Source organism: Prionailurus viverrinus, chromosome D4, assembly GCF_022837055.1.
Source record: "Prionailurus viverrinus isolate Anna chromosome D4, UM_Priviv_1.0, whole genome shotgun sequence".
NCBI classification, from domain to species: Eukaryota; Metazoa; Chordata; class Mammalia; order Carnivora; family Felidae; genus Prionailurus; species Prionailurus viverrinus.
Genome location: NC_062573.1, coordinates 32,570,663 through 32,594,259, shown reverse-complemented (window position 1 = coordinate 32,594,259; position 23,597 = coordinate 32,570,663). Strand labels below are relative to the sequence as shown.

At 39.5% G+C, this 23,597-nt stretch overlaps 1 protein-coding gene across 1 annotated transcript; it reads right to left on the bottom strand.

The window, feature by feature from the left end:
• Positions 1-605: 605 nt before the first annotated feature.
• On the bottom strand, positions 606-22,340 carry SMU1 (SMU1 DNA replication regulator and spliceosomal factor). Its single transcript, XM_047830688.1, has 12 exons — positions 22,192-22,340; positions 18,340-18,550; positions 16,404-16,556; positions 15,052-15,162; positions 11,787-11,915; positions 10,234-10,353; positions 8,582-8,698; positions 7,836-7,963; positions 7,190-7,316; positions 5,034-5,201; positions 2,356-2,508; positions 606-1,110 (listed from the first exon to the last, which is right to left on the bottom strand). The coding sequence occupies exons 1-12, from the start codon at positions 22,215-22,217 to the stop codon at positions 1,012-1,014; spliced, it is 1,542 nt and encodes a 513-aa protein (XP_047686644.1). The 5' UTR covers positions 22,218-22,340; the 3' UTR covers positions 606-1,011.
• Positions 22,341-23,597: the final 1,257 nt, after the last annotated feature.

The following is a 23,597-nucleotide window of genomic DNA, read 5'->3' as shown; positions in this document are numbered from 1 at the left end:
TTTAAAAAACTTTCCCCACTCATTTGTACCTAATGAGTGCTAAACTTAAAAGGAGACATAAAAGGTCTACACAAATAAGGTCTCACTTTCTTGAAATGACACCTGGCACAGCCCCTCCAACATCAACATAAGCACACTCAATACATCTTTGGTTCAAACATAAAAGACACCCCATTTGCAAAGTATTTTCAAGAGTTTTACTGGCTTTTAACTGGTAAGGATGCACATACCTAAAAAGACTTCTCTAAATCTCAGGTCCTTTTCTAATTTTCTTCAGAACAACAGCACATTTTCAATGCCAAACCCTCAGAGATGCCAAAGCGGAATTCTCATAGTGGATCCTACAACTAAGTTCTATCCAGAAGATGAAGATGATGTTCTCTGGAGTTGGCCAGAACGCATGAGAAGGCACAGCTAAGAAGAATGAGTGGACAGTGAGGGCAATGAAATGAGATCCTATCAATACCTGGCCTTTTTACATTCAGTCTATCCTTCTAAACAGGAACTGACTTCCTGCTAGACTAGAATGTTATGTCCCACCCTCCATACTTAACTAGTAAATATGTTAACTAGATGAGCACTTATTTACATTTAAAAACAAAAGCTCCAAAAAAGGTGTAAAGTTTATTAACATCTAAAAAGAATGGACCAGCAAAGAGCTACTGAATATGGGATAGTTACTTATTTACAATTTTACTGTAGGAGATACGTCTTAATCACCATTTCAAATAATCAAAGAGTATAACTCTCTTCTAGAAACAGCAGTATTTCACTCTCCAGGTAGAAGACTACTGAAAACATCAAATAACCGCCCCAATTAGAAACAGATAAATGAATACCTTAAAAAAATATAAAAAGGGTAGCTGCTACTTGAACATGAATTTTCACAAAATTATTCTTGTGCCTAATTCAGACAATTGCTTAGAAAAGGTAGCCTAGAAAGAAAAAAGCAATACATGAATATTTCTTCACTTAAGTACATGCTCTCAAGCGAGTTGAAGAAAAGTGGAATTAGGGTTTCCAGAGCTTTAGAAGTCCATCTTCACTGTAGGTTGCAATCAGATTCTGATGAGGGTGATGTGCAATACCGATCACATCCTTCTCGTGAACCTGGGAAAAGTAAAGCACTGATTTAGGGGATATAGGTCTATAAAAAAGTGACTCTGAAGAGGCTTCCAGAGCTGAATGGAAAGGAGGAAGAGTGAAGCTTCACTTCTCACCAAAGCAATCAAACCTAAGGCAGCCTTGAGGATGGCTAAAACACACATACCAAAAACTCAAATGAGGTTATCACACTGCTGGTTCGCCAATTTTTGTACTGTTTTTCATAATGTGTGAATAATGCTTTGTCCCACGTCACTTTTGCATGACAGCTGATCCTACTCCCAATCCCTATTTTGTAAATTCTAGGCCAAGACAGTAGCTAAGACCAAATGATTCCTTCAACTCCATGAACTTGTATTTTCCAGGCTCCTCAGCTGGAGAACACTCTCCACCTCATATTATTTTGCTCACACCTGAGATCTGTACTGGAGGCCTCAGAGGGCAAGTGTGCCAAGAATCATGTGACGCAAGAGATTATATTCTAATATGGTATGTATATCATTTTTTGTATGTTCACTATACTTCCAGGACCACAGAAAACTACATTTTCCCTGTCCCCCTTGCATTTGGGTTGTGGCAATGTGAGTGAATTCTAACCAAAAAAGAATGAGGAACAAAGTAATATAAGCTACTTCCAGATGGGAGTCTTAAAAACATCTGGCATAGCCCTCCAGCTAGTTTTTCTCCTCCTGAGACCTTGGAGTCCACATGTTCCAAATGACACAGCTAAACAATGGAGGAAAATTACCCAACTATCACATTGAAACAAGAAATAAACTCACATTGTGTTAAACTACTAAAATGTGAGGATTGTTTGTTACAGCAACTGGCATTATTTACTCCTTATAGTGGCTTGTACAACACAGAGCTGCTAAATACACCATAAATCAATTGACAGGATAGTGTAAAAGTAATTTGCCTTTGAAAGGACATGGAGAGAACTAGCTATACCTGTCACTGTCTGATCCCCCTGGGGAAGATACGACTACTATAACCAGCCCTTCCTTATTCTCTGCTTTATGTACACCCATCCTATCCACTTGCTGAGGGCTCACTGAAGGATGACTTCTGAGAGGAGGTAATTCCATACCATTACTTATGGGCCCTTTATTTTATTTAGTGATAGAATTTTTACATTTTTTATACCAAAGTTCACACTTACAGCAGTCTGGAAAAGGTTTACTTCAGAGTTCAGAAAGATACCAGTATTAATGAAATTTCTTTAGATGGCCTTAAGTCAGTAATACTCACTGTCAAAGTTCTCTCCAGTTTCCCAGTGACTGTGCTGAAACAATAGAGCACAAAGTCCTCCCCTACGCAGTAGATCCATTCACCACGGGGAGATAGGGCACAGCAAACAAAATCACCACCTTCTCTCTTACCAGAGCTGAAGCTTCTGACAATCTAGATCATACCATACCCCAAGACAAAAACAAAACATCTGGATTAGCAGTAGTTCTAGAGCAGCAGTTTTAACTGACATCCTTATACTGTTATTTTGCATTCTGGTTTTACGGTCATTGATAATTAGATCACCAATACCACTCATTGTGTGCTAAATCCTCTGGCCTGGGAAACGGTCCATGGATAAACTATCTCAAGTTAATCATATGTCCCAAGTTACCAATCCCTGCTCTTTAGTCTATGGAGTCATTTTACCCTGAAGCAAATTCATTGCCACCCAATTTCTAAATCTATATCACGATTCTCAATGCTCTGTGGACTTACACTCTGTCATTTCCTCTATCTAAAAGAATGAGGTGCTCTCCTCATGCAAGATGGAACTCTGTCTCCAAGACCTTGCTTGCTCTATTTTACACACATCACCATAAATCAAGCTGAGAAAAACCAATCTCAAAAGGTTAGAAGGTTGGGGCGCCTGGGTGGCTGAGTCAGTTAATTGTCTGACTTCGACTCAGGTTATATGATCTCACAGTTCATGAGTTCCAGCCCCACGTCAGGCTCTGTGCTGACAGCTCAGAGCCTGGAGCCTGCTTCAGATTCTGTGTCGCCCTCTCTCTCTGCCCCTCCCCCGCTCGCATTCTGTCACTCTCTCCCTCAGAAATAAACATTTAAAAAATTAGAAAAAAGAAAAGTTATAAGGTTACATACCATATGATTCCATTTTTATACCATTTTCAAAGTGACAAAATCATTATAATGGAAAGCAGATCAATAGTTACCAGGGCTAGGGTTATGGGGGGGAAGGTTTGACTGTAAATCCTCTGGCCTGGGAAACGGTCCATGGATAAACTATCTCAAGTTAATCATATGTCCCAAGTTACCAATCCCTGCTCTTTAGTCTATGGAGTCATTTTACCCTGAAGCCTGTCACATACCTGTAAAGGTATATAGCATGTAGAAGTTCCTTTGGGGGTGGAGAAACAGTTCTATATTCTGATTGTGGTGGTAGTTACATAAATCTACACATCTGACAAAATTTCATTGAGCTATTAACTTGTCACCTCAAAATGAATGCATTTAAAACTAGCGAAATCCAAGTAAGGTTTGTATTTCAGTTCATTATATTGTATCAATGTCAACTTTCTGGTTTTGATAATTGTACTATGATTATGAAAGATGTTATCACAGGGGAAAGGGTGGGTACACAGGCACTCTTCGTCCTATACAAACAGGAACCTAGGAAGTGGGCAACTATAGCTATTATGCAGGGGCCCAGTAGATACTGCAGACCAGCCATCTCAACCATGGGCTCTTTGTGTTAGTTAAGTCAGTCAATTTATTTATTTATTTAATCTCTTCACCACACATGGGGCTTGAACTCATGACCCGGAGATCAAGAGCTGTATGCTCTTCTGACTGAGCCAGACAGGTGCCCCTCAACCATGGTTTCTAAACTACAAATATATCAGTGACAGGGACTAATGGAATGGAGAGCAAGTTGTAGACACCAGCCCCTGGTTCTTCTCCATGCTCAGCAAGATCCCCAAGGGCCCAAGTCAACATTTCAGTAGCACAACACATTCCTAGGACCTGAGACCTCAATCTTGACACTCCTAATGTCGTTGGCACTGCAAAAGTGAGGTTCCTTGGGAAACATGCAGGTGCCCTGATTACAAATACTTATCATGAAGACACTGTTGTCCTTCTCCTATGAGAGTTCCACCTTAGATCATGTGGTAACTAGGAGATATCCCAAATTAGTAAACCACATACTGTATCTCCCTTAGTCAGACCGGCATTGTTATCTACAACAAAGGTTTGAATGGGCGGGTCCACTTACAAACACAGATTTTTTTAAATTTTTTAATGTTTATTTATTTTGAGAGAGAGGGAGAGAGAGAGCACATACACCAGTGGGGGAAGAGGCAGAGAGAGAGGGAGACACAGAATCCAAAGCAAGCTCCAGGCTCTGAGCTGTCAGCACACTGAGCCACCCAGGCGCCCCAGATTTTTTTAATTTAATATTTTTTTAGTAATCTCTACACCCGATGTGTAGCTCAAACTCAAACCCAAAATTAAGAGTCACATGCTCTTCTGACTGAGCCAGCCAGGCACCCCATGGATTTAAAAAAAAAAAATAAATACAGTGTAGTACTATAAATGTATTTTCCCTTATGATTTTCTTAACATTTTTTCCCTAAGCATATGTTATTGTAAGAATACAATACATTGTAAGATTACAGTATATAATATTAAAACATGCAAAATATGTGTTAGTCAATTGTTATTGGTACAGCTTCCAGTCAACAGTAGGCTAGTAGTGAAGTTTTGGGGGGAGACAAAAGTAATATGCGGATTACTGTGCAGTGGGTCGGTGCTCTAACCCCTGTGTTGTTCACAGGTCGACTATATAAGGTTTTTGGAGTGATGAACCCATATTTGGTTACTGGAAGGGCCAGGACCAAGACTTAATGATTTGCAAATGACCCACAGGATCTGTGCAAGGGCACTTTCGGAGCACTCACCTGCCCCTGCATGTTCATGATGACCACTGTATTCGATCTGTTGCACACCACGAAGTGCTCTGGATTTTTAGGAAGCAGGATCACACTGTTGACAGTGATATCTGTCCCTGCAGTGCTGCCCAAAGATTTAAAGGTATTTGAACATTCTGTGGTCTTCATATTCCAGATCTATGACACAAAAATTCAAGGGATAAACATTTTTTGGGTATAAGAATGTCTAAAGTTTTGGGGTTATAAAAATGAAAATTTGATTACTAAAATCAAATAAAACTGACTCAAAAAAGCTTCTTGATTTTTAGTCCTATCAAATACCTAGCTTTGCCATATACATAGTAAGTAAGCTGTTACCATCTGTTTGCTGATTAATGGGTACCAACAAAAGTCACAAAGCTATTTAATAAAACCTTTTAAAACCTATCTTTTCTTACAAAATTCTCCTAATTGAACTACATATCTTTAAAATTAGCTATGTGTCAACCCTGCTACTGTTAACCGGAAAGCTAGCCTCCTCTGGACATCAAATCAAATGTGGGCTTTTAGAATTAGATGCTTGGAACCCTATCCTGCGACTGTAATTTGACAGCTCTAGGGCTGTCTAGGACATAGGCATGTCCGTTTTTAAACAGCTCCACAAATGATTCCAACGTACAGCTGGAACTGCTGAATAGAAGCCACAATGTTGACACTCACACACGAGGATCCACAAAGTGGAAGCCACTCTTGGCCACGCGTATTATCTCTCCCAGCCCAGCATCTCTTTTGGTAATAGTTCCCCACCCTAATGCTTTTTTTCACCTTGCCCTTCTGGGCTGTTATAAACTGAAGGGGTTAAATCAGACATCACAGTTATTGAAATCTGAGATGTGCTCAGAGAAGGAATGGACCAAATATTGCATGGCACTGTCTGGACACCACTCACTCAATGAGGTGTATGTATGTATGTATGTGTATACATTTAAAGTCTCAAAGGCATGGACTATGTTGTGTTTCCTTTGCGCTTTCAACAGAGCTTAGCAAAAAATGGATGTTGAATACCCATCAACAGGAGGAAATTACTGCCCTATTAACTGCCACAGTGTTTATTTTCATAATAAACACAGTTATCATCTGCCCTAATCTCCTCTCTAAAGCCTGGCTGCCTAGAAGAAAAATGAACATTTCAGGGATCAAGAGTTCTAAGGCTTCCAGTGTTTTCTGTCCAAAAAGTCAGTGAGATGCTTACCCAACTCACTGAAGGACTAAAGGAAAAGACCACAAAACAAAGCTAAATAGGCCACCTCCCACTGGCATTTTACAGACTGTAAGGCCCATATTCAAAGCATAAAGAGGGCAAATCCCATGATTAAGTACTAAGAGCTCTGTATATTTCCCCATCCGTCCTGAGAAAGACTTCTCCAATCCTCAGGTTTCTGGTTCAATTCCCAAGCCAGAACAAGCAATTTCAGAGGGTGGTCTTTTAGGTATTTGTGTTATAACGTTTCAGTCTTCTGCCAAACTACACACTTACATAAGGCAATTTAAAAGCAGGTCCAGAATGTAAATGGAGTGTCTCAAAGATCTCCAGCAATTTTCTATTTGGATTTCTCATCGTTTCTAGGAATTGAGGCCTGCTATTAAAATAACTAAATCTCTTAAGGTACTGAAGATGCATTACTTTCAGCTGAGCACTGAGGACAATAAGTAAGTATTTGAGAGAGGGCTTAGTTCCACTCTACACCTCTCCTGCCCTCTGTAAGTGCTGTCAGGAAGGCCCCTAAATGTGGGGGGCCAGGCTGGGGTAGGGAGGCTGTGCAACAAAAAAGAGATTTATTCATCTGGTCACTAAGCACTTTATAAACTTGACTACTGTGGGTGAACCATACCTTTAACAAGACAATTTAACCACTATACATGGGGGATGACTTACATCCAGGCCTCTGTACCCTTCCTCTTTTCCTACATATGATAAATGTTTTGATTATGTAGATTTGAAACTCCGGGTCCTTCAATAGGGATTCCCCAGAGAATATTACTATTGTCTCAGACTCACCTCATTTATGGCTAAAACAGCTAGTAAAGAAGTTTACTCCATCACAGTCATCACCATTATCACCACTGAAAACTCTTCAAAGGACAAAAGCAGAAACCCCAAAATAAACCAGGAGCAAATACTTAACCTTTACAGTGCCATCAGAGGATGCACTAATAATATAATGTCCATCTTGTGTAAAAGTTGCTTCATTAACAAAGGAGGAATGGCCACGAAATTCCTTCAGGGTTTTCCCAGATTTTAAACCATGAATTCTATCACAAACAAAAGGATATGAAAAGAACAATTAATAGTCTATACATTACAACTGGGACCGAATGTTGAATATACTTTCAAAGAATTATAAAAGCTCAACTTATAATATCATGGGGACAAAGAGGATTATGCAATTAGGTATGCAATATAATTTTCATTATGTCACACAAAACCAAAACAAAAGCTAGGCACAGAGACTGCAAGAAAACATGCCAATAATACCATTGGCTTCTGTTCAGAGACAGATTTGGCTATATTTGTAATATGCCCTCTATGGTGATTCTGATGCAGGTGAGCCCAAAATCACACTTTAAGAAACACGAAACACTGCTATAATCCCTTTCTCTAATCTTTCTTCTGGGTAGACTCAAATGGAGAAAATAATAATGAGGTCTCACATATCCTCACACTCTTCATATAACACCATGCTGGTGAAAACATAAGGAATCACTAGTACCTCCCTCCAGCACTTCATCATAGCAAACTCAAGTAAGGGCAGTGTAGGGACTTTTACTTACCTAATTGTCTGGTCAAAAGAGGCACTAAGGATCTGGCTGCTATCCTTAGAAAAGCTTAGACAGGTGACACCTTTACTGTGTGCTCTTTCAAATCTCCTTAAACACTGTCCACTCTGAATCTTCCATACCTTTATTAAAAAAAAAAAAGTAAAAACTTGTAAATAGAGTGACCTACTCTAGCCTGCAGAGTCAAGCAACATGCAATGCTCAATAATGTACTAAAAAAGCATTAAAAATGCATGCTAATAGCTGAATATGTCTGCTTCACAATGTGCAATAAGTGAATCCTCTGAAATTTAAGCCTCTTTCCTTGTAAATTATTAACAAAAATTTAGACTCAAAGTTCACTTAAGCAGAGACCATTTCTGTATTTTATCTAGCCCTGGGTGTCTCACCAGCAATTAAATACAAACTACGTCTAATCAAATACAGAGCATCCCATTCCCTAAAATAACCCAAAGTACAATACATCATATAAGGTGAGCCAGGGTGATACAGCAGAAAAGGTGTGATGAGCAGATCTGGACTGAAGTCCTAATCTATCGCTTACAAAATGTGTGACTTTAAACTGATTACTGAACCTCCCTAGGTAGAGTTTTTATTAGAATTAAACAAAAAAAAAGTAATTAGCAAAATTTCATGTTCAACAAACAATACCTATTATTAAGCTATCACATGTAAAACACTACCTCATTGCAGAGGTTTCAAAATGTCTATATGTGAAAGTTTCTGCCACTAATAAATACCTTGATTTTTCCATCTTGGGCCCCAGTTGCTAACATTTCTGTATCTCTGCTAAAACACATGCAGAGGACAGCATCATCCATCATCATAAAGTTATCCTGGGCCTGGTACTTAAGATCCTAAAGGAAACAAAGATAAGCAGTTACCAAAATAACACAAAACCTCCAGTCATTCCAGATCTCTAAACTTACTAAAAGCAGAGTAATGGATTGTGCCTACTCTAAATTTCCAAAGCAAATACTAGTGCCATGCACACAGGTTTCTAATGAACTGACAGTGCTGGGAATAAATAATTTTACACAACCTAAAGTAATACTGTAAAAAAAATTCCAACATAATACCCTACATCTTTTTGCTTACTGATCTTTTTTCTATGCAAAATCCCCCTACAATTTCATAGTGTACATTTTTTTAAGTTTATTTATTTATTTTGAGAGAGACAGAGAGCATGAGTGGGGGAAGGCGAAGAGAGGGAGGAAGAGAATCTCAAGCAGGCTCCACACTGTCCATACAGGTTGATGTGGGGCTTGAACTCATGAACTGTGAGATCATGACCCAAGCCAAAGTTGGATGCTTAAGCCATCCAAGCGCCCCCATATTGTACACTTTTAATATATGTGAATTTATTTGAGACACGATGTGAAAAAGCAATGTCTTTTCCAAATTGCCAGCTACTTTTCCTAAAACCATGTATTGACTAAAATCTGCTTATTTGTGATGTTTCCTTTGTCATCCTTATTGTTCAAAATAAAGTAACTTTATTTTTTCCTAATTAAAAAGTAAGACTGTGTCATGGTTTAAAAAAAAAAAAAAGAAGCAAACTATAAGGAAACATATCAAGTAGAAAGTGAAAATCACTCATGAATTCACTATCCATGGAGTGGAAGTTAGTACTCTATGGTAAAGATTACATTTTAAACCAGTAGATATAGTCAATAAATACCTATTTAGGAAAAAAATTAAGTTGAATCTACAGCAACTTCATCCCCCTAAACAAATTCCAGATGGATCAAAAATTAATATAAAATACAAAACATGAAAAGCACTACAAGTTGTAGAAGAAAAAGATGGATAAATGTGATGACACAAAAAAATTTCAAGTCTATAAAATGATGGGCAAAGTCAAAAGACAAAAAGTCACAATTGAAAAATATTTGCCATACATATTACAGAGACTGATTTCTTCCAACTATAAAGAGTTCCTAAAAATCAGTAAGAATCCAAAAGAAAAATGGGCAAAGGATGTGAAGACTTCACAGAACAGGAAATACTCCTGGCTTCTCACATATAAAAAGATATTTAACTTCATTCATAGTAAGAGAACACACAATTAGTACAATTACTTAGACACTACTTATGTAGCTAACGTATTGCTACATACCTTATATGTAAGGTATTGCTTACATATACCTAGAAATTTCAGGAAGGTTACATAAGAAACTGATAACCCTGGCTGGTCCAAGGAAGGGAACTGACTAGCTGAGGGACAAGGGTTGGAGCAAGACTCTTTACTGAGTAACTTTTCTATTTTATAAAATGTTGTATCAGATGTATATATTATTTAAAAGATAAATTTATACTATAAAAATAACAGAATTAAACAAAACTAGATAATTCTCCCACTAGAAAAGTTAATATATTTTAAATACTTCACCTTTCTGATTTTTCCAGTCGTAAAGTTCCAGACTTCAATGAATCCATCAACAGACCCAGTGACCAAATACTGACCATCTGGAGAAAATCGAGCACACTCCACATGTGATTTCTGACCAAACTGTTTCAAATGAAACAATGAAACAGATGTATTTTTATCTAGTGGACCTTTAAAACAATTTTCATTTTAACCTTTTGCGAAATCCGGCCCTAGCACAAAGTCATGGCTGGCCTATGTTACAGAGTATCGGAGGAGCATTTCTGTATCTGGACACACAGAATGGATATATTTTCTCTGACCAGTTTTAGGTCTGGTTCTCAGTTGAATCTAGTTTTTTTAATGTGAAGTTGGTATTTCCAAAGCGATGTAAAAAACTATTTTAGCACAGGACTTAGAACAAATAATCCTATTAACTTAGTAAGTTTTTACCTGAAGCAGCTACTATTAGCATAACTTTCACACTCAACTTAATGAGATAATGTTGTACAAATATGGGAAAAAATCCATTTTCTTCAAAATAAATGTCTGTTTTCCTATACTACTTTGTAAACAAATTTTCCATCCTAGTTCTTTTCATGACCTTTATTTAATTGATAATGTGCGGCTGACGAACTCTAGAACTAATTAAGGTGACAGAACATTTGCCTAGGCGATGTATCCTGAGCATTTACAGCAATGATGTTCCCAACAGACGAAAACTACAGAACATTAGATGACAACAAAGAAAAGCTCTATTATGAATTTCATTTTAAATGGCAACAAAGGAAAATGTATATGAAAGAAAATCTTAGCCCAGCAGCATAATTTTAATGGATTTCTTTTTGTCTCAAGACTTCAGGCAGGTAAATATGGTACTGCTCAAAGATATCTTTACATATGATTCAGAATATATAATCCAGGAAAGATAAATTCAAAGCACTAAGCCAAAGTCCCAGATTTGAGGAACATGAAATATTTTAAAATCCATGAATTCACTAAGAGCACAAACCAAGAGAAAATGTAATATAAAGGAGATGCGAAAGTAGCAAATATGCTTGTAATTCTGGGAACTGCAGCAACTACTTGATTGTGCCTTTTCCTAGAAAAGTCTCAAATTAAAAAATTTAAAAAAACAAGAACGGGCCCTGAGATGATAACATTATTTTCCTCAAACGCCACACTTGCCTACTTTACAATCCACGCCTGGTACTTTGCCTGACACGTAGCAGGCAAATGCCAATGTTGAACAGGACAAATGCACAGAAAGTTCATTGTTAGTTCCAAGCTTAACCAAAGAGCTAACCATTCTTCTAAATGAAGGCTTCCTGGGAGGAAGTGCAGGGCAGATGATGGGCCAGCTGCCAAATTTATGTCCACTTGGTTATACATCTGAGGTGTGTCACTGCCAGACCCCAGCAGTACCCCAGTGGTCACCAGCAGCAACCCTGAATGTTGTCAGAGCTGGAGAATGAGTTCTGCTCCCAAACCCAAGCTCCTGGCACAGGGCTTGGCTGAGCAAACACATGGAATCCCCAACAAATGATTACAAAAAGGATGAGTATCTAAGATCCTACCTTAATGTGCCTGCTCAGTTGGGTAGGAAATTTTTCTTCTTCCACATCTTTGACAGCTGCTTTGCCTCGGAACAAATCTATTGTCATGCCAGGAGGAAGCAACCCCTGGTGCTGCTGCCACTTCAGTGCCTATGAGAAAAAAAAAGTACAGCAATCTAACCTACAGATCTTTTAAGATCTAGTCCTGATTGCTCAAAGCCAAGCCTGAAAGGATCAGGTTAACATCCAGACCCAAATATCTTTGGCCATTCAAATATAACATAAGCTATGTGACTCTGCGTGTCCCAGGAAGACAGGCTGATTTCAGTGGGGAAGGGAATTCTGAGAGCCAACAGGTCCATATTTCCGTATCTATTTTCTTATAGGTTTGACTCTTCTGTTATAAACTTCTAAGCTTATTTATTTTGAGAGAGAGAGAGCAGGAGAAGGGCAGAGAGAGAGAGAGAGAGAGAGAGAGAGAGGGAGAATCCCAAGCAGGCTCCGTGCCATCCGCTAGGAGCCCAACATGGGGCTAGAACCATAAACCACAAGATCAGGACCTGAGCCAAAACCAAGAGTTGGATGCCTTAACCAACTGAGCCACCCAGGTGCCCCAACTCAACATAAACAAAATTTGGAAAACAAAAATCTCCCATAGTTCCAACATCCAAATACAGCCACCATTAGTTAGCATTTTATGTATACCTTCTAGTGTTTCCCACTTTACATGTGTTTAATTAACATAATTATACTGTAATTATACCCTATATAAAATGTTATTTTCTTCTGTTTTCACCTATCAGATCATGCAATGACATACCTATCATTTATGGCTGTCAAATATACCCTTTCTGGTGAATGTTTAACAGTTTAATTAATATATTAATGGACAGTCAACTGCTACTAATTTTTCACACAGCTAAATAATACTGCCATAAGGGCGCCTGGGTGGCTCAGTCGGTTAAACATCTGACTTCAGCTCAGGTCATGATCTCACAGTCCATGAGTTTGAGCCCCACATTGGGCTTTGTGCTGACAGTGAGGAACCTGCTTGGGATTCTCTCTCTCACCCTCTCTCTGCCCCTCCCCGACGTGTGTTTTCTCTCTCTCTCTCTCTCAAAATAAATAAACTTAAAAAAATAATAATAATAATAATAATGCCACAACAACACTTTTGAACAATAAGGCCTTTTCTATTTGGGGGATAATACTCACTTAGAATAGATTCCTCGAAGAGGAATTATTGAATCAAAAAAAGAATATCAATGGTTAAGCCTCTTGCTACACACTGACAAACTGTTTTCCCAAAAAGTTGCAACTTCAACAATGTTTATGACTGAATATGGGAAGTGGGAAAATCATGGATTTTGGAGACAGTCCTAGGCTGTATCATTTGCCAACTCTCATTTTGACTCCCAATTTCCTCTTTGTGTTTACTGTTTACTCATGTTCTCTTCCCTCTTACCTGTTGTATTTATACTACTTTTCCTATCAATTTGTGAGCTTTTGATGTGATCCAGGTATTTGTTTACAGTTGCCAAAAAGAATGTTCTCCCAATCTAGTTTTGATTATAGCTTTAGAGATTTCTTTCTATCCTAAGTTAAACTCTTAAGTGATTAAATTTGTTTATCTTTCCCTTGGTGCCTACTCCCTAAATATAGGAAGTCCTTCCCTATCAAAAAGTTTGATACATTATTTTCTGGTTTTTCTATTTTCTTTTTCTTTTTTTCAATTTTTTAATGTTTATTTTATTTTTGAGAGAGAGACAGAGAGTGTAAGCAGGGGAGGGGCAGAGAGAGAGGGAGACACAGAATCTGAAGCAGGCTCCAGGCTCTGAGCTGTCAGCACAGAGCCCGATGCGGGGCTCAAACTCATGAACCATGAGATCATGACCTGAACTGAAGTCGGATGCTTAACTGACTGAGCCACCCAGGCACCCCTGGTTTTTCTATTTTCTGACATAACTTTCAATCTATCTGAAATTATACTGTATAAAACAGGAGAAGAATCTGATCTGACCTTTTCCCCTCATTCAAAAGTACCCCAGATTTATTGCAAAGAGGCTATTTATATCATTATTAATCACTTGCATCTTGTGCTATTTATAAACATCTCTTACTCTAGGTAGCTTTCAGTAACAACAATGCTAGTAATATTACTACTAAAAAAAAAAAAAAAAAAAAAAAAAAAATCACCAAAAGCAGCTCCCATTTACTGATTGTAAAACAAGGTGCCAGGCAGGGGTACCTTTGTGGCTTAGTTCAGTTAAGTGTCCAACTTCAGCTCAGGTCATGATCTCACAGTTTGTGAGTTCAGGCACCGCATCGGGCTCTACACTGACGGTGTAGAGCCTGCTTGGGATTCTCTCTCCCTCTCTCTCTGCCCCTTCCATATGCATGCTCTCCCTCCCTCTTTCTTTTCAAAATAAACAAAGTTAAAGGGGTGCTTGGGTGGCTCAGTTGGTTAAGCATCCGATTTCGGCTCAGGTCATGATCTCGCGGTCCGTGAGTTCAAGCCCCGCATCGGGCTCTGTGCTGACAGCTCAGAGCCTGGAGCCTGTTTCAGATTCTGTGTCTCCCTCTCTCTCTGACCCTCCCCCATTCATGCTCTGTCTCTCTCTGTCTCAAAAATAAATAAACATTAAAAAAAAATGTTTTAAAAATAAACAAAGTTAAAAAAAAAAGTTTACAAGGTGCCAGACAATACAGGAAATGCTTTAAATGCATCATCTCATTTAATCCTTACTACAATACCATGATGAGTAAATGGAATCAGAAAAGTTAGAGAGGCATCTGGCCGGCTCAGTCAGTGGAACACACAATTCTTGATCTCGGGAGTTGTATGTTTGAGCCCCCCATGGTGGGTGCAGAGATCACTTAAAAAAAAAAAAAAAAAAAAAAAAAGTCCTGAAAAGTTAGGTAATGTGCCAAAAACCACATTAGCTGGTAAGTGAGAAAGCTCGGATTCTAACCAGAATAAACATTTGTTCCAATTTGCCTTTGACAGTGTCCCGGCACAATGATCAGTGACTATCCCAAATGGAATGATAAATTCTACGGTCACCCTAACTCTAACTGACGTTAGAGTTTATGCTCCAAAGTAATCTCTACTGCTTCTCCCAGAAAAGAGGAGGCTGGCATGATGGCATAGCTGTTGGTACAAGCAGCTCTACCGCTAGTCCCCAGTTCTTAGGATGTCCGACTTCTTTAGCTTGCACATACACTTTATATGAAGAAACAGTACCAGGAGTTCAGGGTAATTTCAGTTCCACAGACTCTGAATTACCTGTCCCAGCAATGCCATGAGACGAGATGGAGGCACCACGCTGACCTCCCCAGCTAAGGCCTGGGCAATTGCTGCTCTTCTCTTCTCTTTGCTACTTCCATCTGGGTATGCCTGAAAAAGGAGAGGGAGTAGTATTATTTCTAAGAAGCAGCCACAGGATATGAGTGTGCTTATTTAAAAACAGTAATAACCAAGCAGAAACACTAAAAAAAAAAGATAAGAACAACCTGGTTTAAGAAGGGATTAATTATATTAATTAGTTAAGATGACTTCCCAGTTCTCTCCACTTGCATTTCAAAAGTATGAGCTGGTCGGGGAGCCTGGGTGGCGCAGTCGGTTAAGCATCCGACTTCAGCCAGGTCACGATCTCGCGGTCCGTGAGTTCGAGCCCCGCGTCGGGCTCTGGGCTGATGGCTCAGAGCCTGCAGCCTGTTTCAGATTCTGTGTCTCCCTCTCTCTCTGCCCCTCCCCCGTTCATGCTCTGTCTCTCTCTGTCCCAAAAATAAATAAAAATGTTGAAAAAAAAAAAATTAAAAAAAAAAAAAAAGTATGAGCTGGGAGCGAATTGAGGTCAGCCAATCCACACCATTATTTCCAAGAAGAGTACAAGTAAACCACATCAAACCCAGCATTGTTTTTCCACTTTTCTGAAAAATCTGCAGAGCTGAGGATTCTTTTACTAATTCTTTGGTAATTTACGACTCCCAGCCCAGAAGTCCTTCACCACCTCTAAGCTGAATCCTGTGATGGTAATCTAAATTTCTTTCCTTTATCCTCATGGTTTCTGTGTGTTTACCCTAACTCCCCATTATCCAGTACCTATTAAATTTTTTTTCCCTCCTAGACTAGTATAAGGCTGAGTGAGAAACAATGAAACTATACATATAATAAAGTTTGGGAAAAAGAAAAGAATATGAGTCACCATGCTCTACAAGTAAGCATAACTGGCTAAGACAAAAGCACGAGCTTTCTAAGAACTAAAAGAGTTGAGAGAAAATTGCCCTTGTTGGGCCAAGGGACACAAACACATAGTGAATATACTAGCAGTCAGGCAGCACTTCAGAGTCAAATAAGTACTTGGGCTAATGTGGAAATTATATAGGAATAAATCTTCTGCTTCTTTACTTATCGACATAAAACCGTCTAAAATGGGGTGTGTAGGGGAGGGAAGACCTTCAAATACTCAGAAAACCGAACAAGATTATTCTCTTTAATACATGTAAATTTCAACCAACATATATAAACAGAAAAGTATCATTTTCAAAAACTGAATCAAAATCACAAACAGCATCCAATAAAATGATAAAAAACATTACATTGTTTCTAATGTTAAAAAGAGTTTCTAGTCATACCTCACGAGGATCAAAATAAGACCTGGCCAAGAGGTTCTCCAAATGAATATACCGCTCTGGCTGTGTTTGTTTTAACATGATCATGGGATCAGTCTGTCTCAGGAGTGACCTTGCAGCCCCCAATTCACGCAACTCTATCAATTCCAGAACAACCTGGACAAAATTAAAAGAAAATGTCTGTTTTATCGCATTCTCTTAGTACTGTTTCTTTTTCAGTACAATTTCTGGTTCAGAAATGGCCTCCTAACGTGATTTCCAGTATTAGGAAATGTTCCTTCCTCTTTCACTAGCATTTTCAGATGGACAACTGAAGCAATTATAAGTAGTAACTTCAGGGCACCTGGATTGCTCTGTTAAGCCTCTGACTTACAGTTCGTGAGTTCAAGTCCCGTGTCAGCTGTGCTGACAGCTCAGAGCCTAGAGTCTGCTTCAGATTCTGTCTCCCTCTCTCTCTGTCCCTCCCCCACTTCCACTCGATCTCTACAGAAAAATTTAACATACATACATACATACATACATACATACATAAATAGTAACTTCAATCTTTCAACTTCCATCCTTCATTTTTATCCACCCATTTCCACTCCTCTCAGGCTTCTTGTTCCGAATATAGAAGCTGAAGAAAGCTAAAGATAAGAATATATCCATGGGCTCCAGAGAAACCTTTCTCCAGTTAGCTAAATTTTCTTTGAGGAATTACTGAACTCATGTGGACTATAAATAAACACAAACCAACTATCCTATTTTTATTTCAAACAACACGATATTCTTATTTCCAGAAAGCCCATTCTGTTATCATACAAATGTATAATAACTAATTGGTATGATATTTGTCCTGATTTTCTGGCACGGAGCTTCTAAAAACCTGGGAATTTCCCCAGTGATAGGAATATCTTCATTATTAATGAGCTCCTTGCATCACACCTGAGTTTGTGCTAAGACGACAGCTCACGGAAAGGGCTGGTTGCCCGAAAGACCAACCTGGTGATCAGAAGATTGAGGCTTTGAGCCAGCCCAACCTCCAAGGAATGCTGGGGAGCTAAAGGTTGAAAGAAATTTCAATAAAAACCCCAAAAGAGCTTCCTGGTTGGTGAATACATTAATAAACAAGGTGAGAGAAACACTCTGATTCCACAGGGAGAGAGCATTAGAAGGCATAGAGAGCATTCAGAACCCTTCTAGATCTCTTTTATGTGTCTTCATTTGGCTGGTCCTGATCTGTATCCTTGATAATAAAACTATAATCATAAATGTAGCACTTCCCTGAGTTCTGGGACTCATTCTAGTGAATTATTAATTCTGAAGGGGTCACAGGGGCCCCCAGATATGCAGCCAGCTGGTCAAGAGTGTGGGTGGCCTGAGACCCCAAAAAAGTACAGCTTGTGTCTAAAGTAAGGGCAATCTTGCAGAGGACTGAGCCTTTAACTTGCAGGGTGTATGCTAACTCTGGGTGGTTAGTGCCAGAACTAAATTGTAATATACACTAGTTGGTGTCAAAACAGTTCACTTAATGATCACTTAAAAAATAAATTTAGGAACACCTGGGTGGTTCAGTTGGTTAAGCATGACTCTTGATCTCAGCTCAGGTCATGATCTCGTAGTTCCTGAGATTAAGCCCTGCATCCAGCTTTGCATTGACAGCATGGAGCCTGCTCGGGATTCTCTCTCTCCCTCTGCTCCTACCCCACTCGCACATGCACACACATACACGCACAGTCTGTCTCTCTCTCAAAAGAAATAAACATAAAAAAAATAATTTTAATTTAGTATAATCTTGGCTTTTAAAAAAAAGAGGAAAAAAATACAAAGTAGCACTCAAACCTTGACAGTGTAAGTTTTAAGGGCTGTTACAGTCCCACAGTGCTTCATAATGCTTCCCAGTGAGGGGGCCCACAAAAAACCAATTTAAAGGGATTGGCATCACCTCCCCTCTTACCTGTTCATAGAGGTCAATGAGGGTTTTGTCTGGCAATTTCAGAGATTGTATGGCCTGTAAAACAGTATCCCAATGGCCACTATTAATGTCAGCCACAAAACTCTCAATGCTGTCCACGGTATTCAGAGACACCGTAGTCTCTTCCTGTAACGTGGCTAACGCCCGATGTAAACTGTTCTCCTTCAGGTACTGCATGATAAGACGGATCACACTGGAAAAAGAAAGCAAGTCACCTAGCTCAGGAATCCTCACTCACCAAAGAGGCCACACAGTAAAGACCACCCCAGCTTATCTCTTCTATTCAACCATCCTCCTTTCACTAGTTACTTCCCACTTGTTTATCATGTAAATATAACTTTCCCAAAATCACAGAATCTAAGTTACAAGAGACCTTGAGGATCACCCAGTCCCACCTTCACCCCAGAAATCCAAGAACTAGGTTTTGGAAAGGGGAAATAATTTGTCCAGGGTCTCACAGTCAGCTAGAAAGGTACCAAGGTGACACTTCCTTCCAAGACCCAAGATCTTTTTATTATGCCAAGTTTCTTATTAATTTGTATGATTATATTGTACACTGTTGTGAACTATTTAAACCCAGTCCAGTCATTGACACAACATACTCTAAATGCTTGTCTACTTTTTTTTAATGACAACCAAAAAATATGAATTGGAGATTTTCTCACTAGGGATTTGAACACAAATGAGAAGAAATATATACTGTATGTAAAAGCAAAACAAAGTAACACCTACCCACCACCTTTATTACCAAATTTTTAAGACATGTAAAAAAAAACAAAAAACAAAAAAAAAAACCATTGTGGATTCACTTTCACAAGTAAAAGAGGAGCCAGGCAATTTCCAAATATTGAGAGAATAAGCAACCACTTTCAACATGTGACAGAAAACTTAGAAGTTATTTATAGTTAAATATAGTTATTTATAGTTAAAACTTCTTGCTCTTGGACTTAATAATAAGGAATCTGGTGAAAGATCTGTTCATACAGACTATAAAACTTCACTGTACAATGCTGTGATACACTGTTTCCCTTCTTTCTTTAAAAGCACATGTGCCTCACACTGTATTTCTATTGGACAGTGAGAATACAGTAGGTCAGACTGTCCCAGTTGGAAGGGATTTCTGACTGGAATTTAGTCAATTCCCTCTATCAGGTAGAAATAATAAACATAAAACAATGACCAATGTTTATTATGTATTTTGTCCCAAGCATTTTAGACATTGATTCATTTACTCCTCAAAACAGGCCTATGAGGTAGGTATCACCATTATATCCATTTTATAGATGAGGATTTGACCAAGTAAAGAGATAAATGGAAAAATGAAGGTTCAATCTGACAGTGTGGCTCTTGAGCACATATCCCTGACAGGAAAGCAAACACTCTCTTCTTAAAAATTCCTCCAGAAGGAAACTGATTACTGCTACTTGTAGTAGTTTTTTCTCTCATGACCCCTTAAGAGATACTGAGGTTTAGATTGCTGCTATTCTAGTACCTACTATCCTCCTTAGCACACTTCCATTTGCACTCCCAAATAAGACATGCTCCCTGTAAAGATCTACTGTGTGACATACCTCAAATCAAATTTACTTTCTTCAGACACAATGTACAATTGACTCTTGGACAACATAGGGGTTAGGGGCACTGACCCCTGTATGGTCAAAAATCTGTGTTTAACTTTCAATTCCCCCAAAACTTAACTGTTAATAGCCTGCTGTTGACCAGCCTTATTGATTGAAAATGTTACAAAGAAAATCCTAAGGAAGAGAAAATACACTTACAGTACCGTACTATAAAAAATCCTCAGATAAGTAGACCTGTGCAGTTGAAACCCATGTTATTTAAGGGCCAACTGTAATACATAAAGACCTAAAACCTTTGGCAATAGGCTGGAATTTGAATCAGAGTTCTGTCAGTTACTGTGACCTTGAGCAAGTCAGTTAACATCTCTGTGCCTGTTTCCTCATCTGTTAATAAATATACCTACCTTGTAGGGCTAGTGAAAGGGTTGACTATACTGTTTACAGTGCAACTAGCACAGAAAATACTGAATAGTAGTTATTATTGATAATAAAAACATGGTAGGGGCATCTGGCTGGCTCAGTCAGTAGAGTGTACGACTCTTGATCTCGGGGTTGTGGGTTCTAACCACACACTGGGTGTAGAGGTTACCTAAAACTAAAATCTTAATTAAAAGGGGGGGGGCACCTGGGTGGCTCAAGCAGTTAAGGGTCTGACCGGCTCAGGTCACCATCTTGCGGTTCACAGGTTAGAGCCCCACATCCAGCTCTGTGCTGAAAACTCAGAGCCTGGATCCTGATTTGGATTCTGTTTCCCTCCCTCTCTGCCCCTGCCCCACTCATGCTCTTTCTCAAAAATAAACATTAAGGGGCGCCTGGGTGGCGCAGTCGGTTAAGCGTCCGACTTCAGCCAGGTCACGATCTCGCGGTCCGTGAGTTTGAGCCCCGCGTCGGGCTCTGGGCTGATGGCTCAGAGCCTGGAGCCTGTTTCCGATTCTGTGTCTCCCTCTCTCTCTGCCCCTCTCCCGTTCATGCTCTGTCTCTCTCTGTCCCAAAAATAAATAAAAATGTTGAAAAAAAAAATAAACATTAAAAAAATTTTTTTAATTAAAAAAATAATAACAATAAAACACGCAGCAACCCAAGGATGGGAGAATGGTCAGTGTATACTATTTATTTAGACCCCAAAGCAGGGAACCCTTTCCAACTCCTGCCCTGACTTAGTAGTTGTCTTAGTTACCAGCACTTTCACTATTCTTTGCTTTATTCTTCTCCACAACACTTATTACTATCTGTTAAGTCTCATATTTTACTTATTGTTTTTGTCTGTTGTCTGCCTTCCCTATCACTATGTACATTCTTTAAAGGCAAGGATGTTTGTGTTTTGTTCAGTACTGTATTCCCAGGGTCTAGAATAGTACATAGTAGACTTCAGTATTTGTTGAATGAATAAACCTCCCTTCCTCCCGTGGCAGATCTTCAGAACAAGCCCTCTCCCTTTCTTAGGCTAAGGACACAAATGTTATGTCTGCTGGTTTAATTAGTAAGTGTCGGCCAGGGCAAAGTAGAAGGTGGAGTCCTGAGGAAGTTCACTGAAGACCTTCTTCAGTCACTCATTAGCCCCCTTCCCCTCCAAGTCGATCATTCTTCTGCCCCAATCTTCAGATTCTCTCTCTTGGTCGCTACAGAGAACTCACCGACTAACCAAAACTCAGCGCCAGATAGCGTCTGATAAAACAGTTAATAGCTCATTCATTCCAAAGGCAGTAATTGAGCCTCTACGGTGTGCTACGCTGTGGGACTTTAAAAGGGAAAGGAGCTCCTAGGCGCCTACACAGGTTAGTAGGGTGGCTAGAGAAACAGTGACAATACTGGGTAAGTGCTGAGCGGAGCAAAGCTGAGGGGACATGTAAGCACAGAGGAAACGAATCATACTGTTTAAGGAGGTGCGGGAGAGAAGGAAGGCTTAGAATCCAAGCTCCCTTGTGCAGGTAATTAGACTGGAGTCCAGAACGGGTGGGCAATTTGATCAGTCACAGCGCGCGCCAAGAGTCGGCGAAGGCTAGAACTCAGATCTTCAAGGCCTATCCTTCCTCCTAGCCCCGTGCAGTATCCCATGGGGCTTTAGGCTTCTCATCCGCCACTTTCTTGTGGGCCCGCCTCCGAGGTAGCCAGATCCAAGAAGCATCTTTGTGGGCCAGGAAATGTCCCTCCACTCCCTAGGCTCTCAGAAGCCTCTCCCTGAGCATCTTACACCCCACACCCTTCACCTCCCGGCCCCCGCCACTTCGCCAACTTCCGCCACCGCAGGACTCACTCCGAGGACTCGATTTCGATCGACATAGCGTTATCTTCACGGGCGCACAGGTCACTCCACTCTTAGGCCCAGTCGCGCAACACACCAACGACACCTCCGGCGGCCGCCTTACACCACTTCCGCTCGACGTCCGACGTCCGCTCCGGGGACGGCATGCGCGACAGAGGGGCGTGGAGTGCGTGAGGGGCGGAGCTTCAAGCGAATGTTAGGCGTGCGCGTCTGCGCGCTTGCTAAGAAAAGATTTATCCCCTCTCCTCCCTGGGGGAAAGCTACTTAGAAGGCCCGGTTTGGAAGTTTTCTTTCTTTTGAGGGAAATTAGTTGACTAGGTTTCAAAATAGAATTTGCAATACCCGACTGGGAGGTGTTTTAGAATACAATCGAAACTAGCCAACATTTGCAGGAAGAGTTAATTGAGAAGAAATAAACAAAGATAGATTTAAAAGAATAATAAGACTTTGAAGCTAAAACAGTTTAATCAGTCTAATTATGGAAAGTTCGGGAGACGGTTGGGATTTGTATACCCACTTCTTGGGAAGAGCTATTTACAGTATTTCCAACTAAGTATTTAGTTGAAAAGAGTTTCACTGCAGTGGTAGGTTACTGGAAAAACAATGAAACCAAATGCAAATGTTTAAGGAGATTTGAGACTCCTTTTTACAGACTTCAGACGATATACATTATTAAATTAATAGAGGCAAATGAAATGTATGGATATCAGTGAAATTCATAAAGGCTGGTTTTTTTAAATATTTTGTTGCCATTTATGTAAATTAAAAAAATATTTGCAGGAAAATGATAAGTCTGTGTTGTGAAAATTACACATTGAAGTGATTTATTTGGAGATTTCCTGTTGACTTTCAGTCTTATACCTTCCCCAAAGGTCTGCACACAGTTTCTCTCTAGCCTCTTAAATACTGCTTCCCCCCACCCCCCCCCCCCCCAAATCTTTCTCTGTTTCCCATCAACTCTTCAAGGACCTGGTCTTCAAGATCCCAAACGTCTTACAATCTAAATATTTGCCCCAACATGGGGTGAGATAGCTAGAGAGGTGTGTATGATTTCTGAGATTCTTTCACTATTCCATCCCATGACACAACATAGATGATTACAAAATCTTCCTTGAAAAGAGCCAGCTCATTTTCAACAATAGAATACTCATTTTCTTCACCTAATACTTGCCATGTCGTTTTTAATTCAACTAAGGTTACTTCCCTATTTCAATTATACAAATAAGTCTTCTCTATAATTACTTAACCACACATTTTAATGTAGTGTCCACCACACCTCTGCTTTCATTTTAAATGGTATGGCTTCTCTTCTTGTGACTCCTATTAAATCCAAACTTGTTCATTAAATACACATGCAAACATCTCATTGCTTCATTATGTCTTTAGTAGTAGTTGCC

Coding starts and splice junctions, on each gene's coding strand:
- SMU1 (XM_047830688.1), bottom strand. CDS start 22,217: ATGTCGATCGAAATCGAGTCCTCGGA. Junction 11,916..15,051: donor TCATGGCATTGCTGGGACAG/GTAATTCAGAGT, acceptor TTTTTCTCATAG/GCACTGAAGTGGCAGCAGCA. Junction 10,354..11,786: donor AACTGAGCAGGCACATTAAG/GTAGGATCTTAG, acceptor CATTTGAAACAG/TTTGGTCAGAAATCACATGT.